Here is an 8,537-nt window from a genome sequence, read left to right as displayed (position 1 = left end):
ATTATTATTATTATTATTATTATTAAATAGTACAGTAGGTAAAAGAGATATGGATATTGATACAGATTATTATTAATATTATTATTATTATTATGATCAAATAGTACAGTAGGTAAAAGAGATATGGATATTGATACAGATTATTATTATTATTATTATTATTATTATTATTATTATTATTATTATTATTATTATTATTATTATGATTCAAATAGTACAGTAGGTAAAAGAGATATGGATATTGATACAGATTATTATTATTATTATTATTATTATTATTATTATTATTATTATTATTATTACTAGCAACAACCCAAGTTGGAAAAGCAGAATGCTATAAGGGCTCCAACTGGAATTATTATTATTATTATTATTATTATTATTCCTTGCTAATCTACAACCCTTGTTGGAAAAGCAAGATGCTATAAGCCTAAGGGTTCCAACAGGGAAAATAGCCTAGTGAGGAAAGGAAATAAGGAAATAACATTGAAATGAATCTTGCATTTATAAACTATAAAATATGAAAAAAAGAGAACCAAGTTCAAAAGTATTTTAGGTGAATTTTTTTGTAAATTTGATGAAAGTGCAAGGTGAAAAATGTTGAACTATTGTAGAGTTAGCGAAGGTGCAAGAGGATGAAAAACTGATTGAACTCTTGTAAAGTTAACGAAGGTGCAAGAGGGTGAAAAACTGGTGAACTCTTATAAAGTTAACAAAGGTGCAAGGTGAAAAATGTTGAACAATTGGAGAGTTAGCGAAGGTGCAAGAGGGTGAAAAACTGGTGAACTCTAGTAAAGCTAACGAAGGTGCAAGAAATTAAAAAAACCGGTGAACTCTTGTAAAGTTAACAAAGGTGCAAGGTGAAAAATGTTGAACAATTGGAGAGTTAACGAAGGTGCAAGAAGGTGAAAAACAGGTGAAAATGTATATAGTAGTGTAACCGCGTCACCCTCGTTCGAAGTCACCTTTTTTCCAGTGGTTTTCATAACCCTGTGATTAGCCTACCTCATCTTACGTTGACATGTGGCAACCTTGCATCTCGTTGAAGTGGCGATGTAGATAAACGTTTCTCTTGGTAGTGAGGTATTCCGGTTACAGAGAACGTTTTGTCTCGTTATTGGTACGTTTGCTTTTTTGTTATGGGGTGAAATTCGTCTTTTCTCTTTTTGGCTCTTTGGAATATTCTAGTGTATTTTTCTTTAAATACGGGCAAATTACTTGTGTATTTTTCTTTAAATACTGACTGGCTAGAGAGAGAGAGAGAGAGGAGAGAGGAGAGAGGAGGAGAGAGAGAGAGAGAGAACGTTTCTCTCATTGTTATTGGTACGTTTGCCTTTTGTTATGGAGTGAATTTCGTCTTTTCTCTTTTTGACTCTTTAGAAAATTACTTGTGTAATTTTTCCTTAAATACTGACTAGCTATTGGAGAGAGAGAGAGAGAGAGAGAGAGAGAGAGAGAGAGAGAAAGGTGGGGGGGAGTGGCTCGTGGTGTAATCCAAGCTTTCGTTTCACAAAGCTTTTGTTACAACCTCCGCCAAGAGAATTTCTAGCTTAAGCTTATTTCATTAGTGAGACCCACAAGATTTTTAAGAAAGTCTTTCAGTGTATTAATTCATTTATCAAGAGGCCATCAGCAGCTGCTGCGAAACGTGTTTCAGCGTTTCATTTTCTCCCGAACACTTTTTCTCCATCCAGATAAGCAATCGGTTTTAGGGTTTCGCCGTTCACTTTTTTACCTCCGCTGAAGACTCTTCCAGCTCCGGCCACTTTTACCTCCCGCCGAAGACCCTTCCAGCTCCAGCCACTTTGACCTCCTGGAACTCTCCTCTGGAAAGGGCGCCACAACGGCAGCTGGGAAGGTTTAAAGGCTGGAATGGAGAAGTCTTGCTAATGTGGTCCAAAGGCTCCGCCGAGCTCCGGGTCTCTTTGGAGCCGTGGCTCTTGGAAGTCTCTGAAGCCATGGCTCCGAGGGTGTGTCTGGAGTCTTAGGATTGGGAAGGGGTCTCGGACAGGGTTTAAACTTGAGCATGTAGTTATTACCTTAGATGATGCTGCTTTTTACCTTAGATTACCCAAAATTATTTATATTTCCTTGAATTTAGTGCTAGTGAAACCGTAATCACAAATATCATTACCTTAAAAATAACCTTGAAACCATACAAATTGCCTAAAAACCTTAAAAACCTTTCCAACTTCCTTGAATTTGATGCTAGTAAAACCGCAATCACCTTAGTAAATATCATTACCTTGAAACCATGCAAATTATCTAAAACTAAGGTAAATACCTTAAAAATTACCTTTAAACCATAGAAATTGCCTGAGGAACTGAAGTAATTACCTTAAAAATTACCTTGAAATCATGCAAATTACCCAATACTAAGGTAAATACCTTAAAAATTACCTTGAAACCATGCAAATTATCTAAAACTTAGGTAAATACCTTAAAAATTACCTTGGAACCATGCAAATTATCTAAAACTTAGGTAAATACCTTAAAAATTACCTTGAAATCATGCAAATTACCTAAAACTAAGGTAATTGCCTTAAAAGCTCAAAAAGCCTGGTCACGGACATCTTTTCCGGTGCCATTGTTATTCGAATGGGGCTTCTCTCCACCTCCTGTTTAGGTTCTTGGAAAAACACCCCACTCCTCTCCCCCTTACCTATCTCCCCTTCCCAGACCTATCTCCCCTCCCCCTGCCTATCTCCCCTCCCCAGACCTATCTCCCCTCCCCGCCTCTCCGGGTTCAAGGTCAGAAATTCCATCAGGTAAAAGTTTCGGAACTAATCGCCCCATTCAAGTACTCTCAGATGCCTTTAGGTGAAGGTGTTTGCTTTCCTTCATTTCCATCATTTTTCTTCTCTATGGGAGCTTTATTTTTCCATGATTTTTCTTTCTATGGGAGCTTTATTTCCATGATTTTTCTTTTCCATGGGAGCTTTATTTCCATCATTTTTCCTTTTCTATGGGAGCTTTATTTACCATATTTTCCTTTTCTATGGGAGCTTTATTTCCATCATTTTTCTTCTCTATGGGATCTTCATTTCCCATATTTTTCTTGTCTATGGGAGCTTTATTTCATCATTTTTCTTTTCTATGGGAGCTTTAATTCCATCATTTTTCTTGTCTATGGGAGCTTTATTTCCATCATTTTTCTTTTCTATGGGAGCTTTATTTCCATCATTTTTCTTTTCTATAGGAGATTTATTTCCATCATTTTTCTTCTCTATGGGATCTTCATTTCCCATATTTTTCTTGTCTATGGGAGCTTTATTTCCATCATTTTTCTTTTCTATGGGAGCTTTAATTCCATCATTTTTCTTGTCTATGGGAGCTTTATTTCCATCATTTTTCTTTTCTATGGGAGCTTTATTTCCATCATTTTTCTTTTCTATAGGAGATTTATTTCCATCATTTTTCTTCTCTATGGGATCTTCATTTCCCATATTTTTCTTGTCTATGGGAGCTTTATTTCCATCATTTTTCTTTTCTATGGGAGCTTTAATTCCATCATTTTTCTTGTCTATGGGAGCTTTATTTCCATCATTTTTCTTTTGTATGGGAGCTTTATTTCCATCATTTTTCTTTTGTATGGGAGCTTTATTTCCATCATTTTTCTTTTGTTATGGGAGCTTTATTTCCATCATTTTTCTTTTCTATAGGAGATTTATTTCCATCATTTTTTCTTCTCTATGGGATCTTCATTTCCCATATTTTTCTTGTCTATGGGAGCTTTATTTCCATCATTTTTCTTTTCTATGGGAGTTTTATTTCCATCATTTTTCTTTTCTATGGAGCTTTATTTACCATATTTTGCTACTCCATGGGAGATTTATTTCCATAATTTTTCTTTGCTATGGGAGCTTTATTTCCATGATTTTTCTTTGCTATGGGAGCTTTTATTTCCCACATTTTTCTTTTCTATGGGATATCAACCCCCTCCCCCTTTATTTTTTCTTTTTTCTTTATATTTCTCGTTTTGTCATCTTCAGGCAAATCAATTGTATTTATATGTTTCTATGTTTCAAGTATTTAAGATTATCCCAAAATGATGTAACATTTTTTTGCAATAATGAATGTTTATTTGAAGAGGTTTTGAATAAATCATTACTCCAGGAAAATTGTTTTTCTAGAGAAAGTTTTATTTCTTTCAAAGCTTTTTGTGGGGGGGGGGGGGGTTTCCTGTTGTTTAGTATTTTTTTCGCTTTTCTTGTTTGTTGTGGTTTGCAAAGGGTGCTTGCTCAATTATTTATTTATTTTTCTTCTTTTTTTTTTTTAATTATACGTTCGTTAAAAATTCTATTTTTATTTCTATTTTCATCCCAACATTTATAGTGCTAAAAAAATCTTTTAAAAATGTTGAATTTCTGTTGGGTATGTAATTTTTTTTTTTAGAGAGAGAGAGAGAGAGAGTGGGAGAGAGAGAGAGAGATTTAGGCAATTTGTTTCAACAATGCTTTTGACTTGCACTGAGATAGCTTAGTTTCCATAACCCTGTGTTGTCCCTATCATATATATATATATATATATATCAAATATATAACCATGCACATATACACTCATATATGTATGTATATATATATATATATATGTATATATATGTATATGTGTGTATATGTGCATGGTTATATATCTGGTATATATATATATATATATGTATACATTTATATTTATATATATATATATATATATATCTATATCTATATGTGTGTATATATATATATATATATCTATCTATATATATATATATTATATATTATATATATATCTATATATGTATATATTATATATTATATATATATATATATATATATATGTACACACATATATGCATGTGCATGATTATATAACTATGACAATCAAATTTATATCTTACTAAATTCTGATGTTAATCTTATGACTCGCATTCAAAACACTTATTCCCAACCATTATTCAATCTTTCCTATCCATGCCTTTATCCATACCTCCCCCCCCCCTTTTTTTTTATCAATGTATCTCTACATCTATACATGCCAAGCGGCACCTTGATCATCGCCTGTATGCGCGCGCTCGCGCTCTCCGAGGCTTTTTGTGGCCAGGCTTCTGACAAAACAATGGCTTCCCTGGTTATGAATAATTGATGTTGTTATATCTTTTCGATGGTGAATACTTCGAGGGTAGGTGTTTTCGATGGAACTTTTATTTTCTGTCTCGTTTTCTTTTGGAAGATAGCTTTTTTTTCTTTTTTTTCCGTCATTTTGATATAGTTTTGGAGACAAATTGGTATATATATATATATATATATATAAATATAAATATATATATATAAATATATATATATATAAATATATATATATATATATGTACATATATGAAAAAAAAATATATAAATATATATATATATATATTTATATATACTATATATAGTCAAACACTTGCTCTTTATTATGTAATGGAGATTTTTTTATTTATTAATCTATTTATCTGTTTGTTTATTTATTTACTGCATTTTTATCTCTGGCCAATTGGGCCAAGAGTCTTGAATTACTTTAAAGTGAATTTTATCGTTTCTCTGAGAGTATTGCTATAATTCTAACGTGTTTTTTATTTACTTATTAATTTTTTTATTTATTTATTAATTTTTTTATTTACTTATTAATTTTTTTATTTACTTGTTATTTTATTTATTAAGGAAATATATCACTAATGGACGAATGTACTAACTCCAATCAAGTCTTTTCCTTTTTCCTTTCGTGGCTATAAAACATATTTCCGCTCATCACGTATCAGATTTCGTGATTTCTAACTTATTTACTTGTATATTATAACTCATTCTAAGGTTTTTTTTTTTTTGCCTAAAATCACCTTGTGAATAGCTAATTCGTTATTGTTATTGTTCTTAAAAAAAATTTTAAATATTTTATTTTTCTTTCCTCCCTGGGCTATTTTCCCTGTTGGAGCCCCCATCTTATAGCATCCTGCTTATCCACACTCGGGGTTATAGCTTACCGAATAATAATAATAATAATAATAATAATAATAATAATAATAATAATAATAGCTGCCCTAACAGAGGGTCTCCTACCACAATAATAATAATAATAATAATAATAATAATAATAATAATAATAATATTGTTATTATTATTATTATTTATTATTATTATTATTATTATTATTATTGATTTTAATGATTTGCTATAGTTGAATATGCCATATGCGTTATTGGACTATCGGCCATGAATCATCACTATAATAAAAAAGTTCTTAACCACATAAAGATACCTTTGGATATAATTACAATCTCAGTTTACAATAACATCTAGAGGAATAAAGAGAGGTTGAAACGATCACAGAGAGAGAGAGAGAGAGAGAGAGAGAGAGAAGATGAATTACAATTTCATCTTACAATAACATTTAGAGAAATAAAGGGTTAAAGCAATCACAGAGGCTACGAGAGAGAGAGAGGAGAGAGAGAGAGAGAGAGAGGATAAATTACAATTTCAGCTTACAATAACATTTAGAGAAATGAAAAGAGTTTAAAGCGATCACGGAGGTTACGAGAGAGAGAGAGAGAGAGAGAGAGAGAGAGAGAGAGAGGGGGGGGGGGATATATTTGCAATCCCAGTTTTCAATAACATTCAGAAGAATAAAGGGTTAAAGCTACACAGAGGCTACGAAAGAGGAGAGAGAGAGAGGAGAGAGAGAGAGAGAGAGAGAGGGGGGGGGGATATATTTGCAATCCCAGTTTTCAATAACATTCAGAGAAATAAAGGGTTAAAGCTATCACAGAGGCTACGAAAGAGAGAGAGAGAGAGAGAGAGAGAGAGAGAGAGGGGGGGGGATATATTGCAATCCAGTTTTCAATAACATTCAGAGAAATAAAGGGTTAAAGCTATCACAGAGGCTACGAAAGAGAGAGAGAGAGAGAGAGAGAGAGAGAGAGGAGGACTTATTTTACAGCTCTTAAAACAGCTCTTGTTTTTATTCTCCCTCTAATGCTCTATAAGAAGATAAGGTGTTATCTTACCTGTTTGTAATAGACCACTTAGGTTAGAGAGGACCTTTTTAGAATAGTTTTATTGGTTGTTTTAGCAAATAAAAAGGTTTATATCTCCTTCTATACTCAATTTTTTTTAATGAGGCATATTTGCACTGACTCGCAGCGGTGCCCTTTTAGCTCGGAAAAATTTCCTGATCGCTGATTGGTTGGACAAGATAATTCTAGCCTATCAGATTATTATTATTATTACTAGCTAAGCTACTACCATAGTTGGAAGAACAGGATGCTATAAGAGCCCAAGGCCTCCAACAGAGAAAAATAGCTCAGCGAAGAAAAGGAAATAAGAAACTGCATAAAATACAACAACAACAGAAGTAATAATTTGCATATCATGCTAATAAAGCATAAGCAAGCAGAGAATTGGAACCTGCAAGCAGAGGGGGTTGGGAGGGTTAGTGAAGGGGTATATGAATGGGGGGAGGGGGGGTGGAGGGTGGGCATTAAACGCAGTCATGCAATTGCCCACGAGGTATCGCGTAATATGACCCCGCCCGACCTGGTGCCACCCCGGCTTTGCCCTGACGTCCGCACGCCCGACAAAAACCCTTGTAGCTGCGGTGATCCTGGAAATTGGAGAGCCAGCTCTGCGGTCGTCAGTGGACAGCGATGCTGGATCTGTGTGTGTGTGAGAGAGAGAAGAGAGAGAGAGAGGAGAGAGAGAGAGAAGGGGTGACATATCTGAGAGCCAGAGAGAGAAAGAGAGTAAGATATATATGAGAGCCAAAGAAAGGGAGAGAGATATCCGAGAGCCAAAGAACCATAGATATCTGTGAGAGAGAGAGAGAGAGAGAGAGAGAGAGAGGTTAGATCTCTCTCTCTCCCCCCCCTCTCTCTCTCTCTCTCTTTCTCTCTCTCTCTCTCTCTCTCTCTCTCTCTCTCTCTGCACGTGCAGGGGTGACCGTGTCGATTGATTATCATGTTGAGTACCAATTCGCTTTCTTGGTCAGCTGATATACTAGAAATTGAGATACGTGGTTATACAAACCTATAGGACCTTCATGATCATAATGCCCTTATTATTTTATACGAATAACGTATATAGAGTCATTATAAGACTTCGTGATAATTAGGAAATTTCACAGTCATGAAAAAAGGTGCTGAGTTGAAGATAGTACAGCGGTAACGTGTTCGCCTCGCATTCGCATGGCAGTAGATCGATCCTAACCCGGGACCGTGAGTTTAAGCTGTTTACTGGGGAGGCCACTGCCCGGCTGACGTTTTGGTGAGCAATCTATTCTGATGAAACCTGGAACTGAAACCAGATACCTTTAACCTTTAACCTTTAGCCTGGAAGAAATGTCTTTTCATTCTTGGACAATTTCTTAGAGATTTCTACAGTTTTCACAGCAAACGATTTCCTTCAATAAGTACTTATCTTTTTAATATACAAAGACACCATTAACCTGTTTATAGTGCGTAGAAACATGAAATTGTTTGTTTGTACATGAATTAATGAGTTTAAAGTCCAGATGATGACAAGAAAGAGTGACGGATT

General features: G+C 34.3%; 1 protein-coding gene across 1 annotated transcript; it reads right to left on the bottom strand.

The window, feature by feature from the left end:
* Nucleotides 1-3,062: 3,062 nt before the first annotated feature.
* Nucleotides 3,063-3,446, bottom strand: LOC137634839 (microtubule-associated protein 6-like). Its single transcript, XM_068367392.1, has one exon. The coding sequence runs from the start codon at nucleotides 3,444-3,446 to the stop codon at nucleotides 3,063-3,065; it is 384 nt and encodes a 127-aa protein (XP_068223493.1).
* Between the last annotated feature and the right edge of the window lie 5,091 nt (nucleotides 3,447-8,537).

Source organism: Palaemon carinicauda, chromosome 45, assembly GCF_036898095.1.
Source record: "Palaemon carinicauda isolate YSFRI2023 chromosome 45, ASM3689809v2, whole genome shotgun sequence".
Lineage (NCBI taxonomy): Eukaryota > Metazoa > Arthropoda > Malacostraca > Decapoda > Palaemonidae > Palaemon > Palaemon carinicauda.
The sequence above is the reverse complement of the archived record's forward strand: the minus strand, read 5'-3'. Positions and strand labels throughout refer to the sequence as shown.

Excerpts from the sequence above, each read along its gene's own strand:
- LOC137634839 (XM_068367392.1), bottom strand. The coding sequence starts at position 3,446 with ATGGGAAATGAAGATCCCATAGAGAAGAAAAATGATGGAAATAAATCT.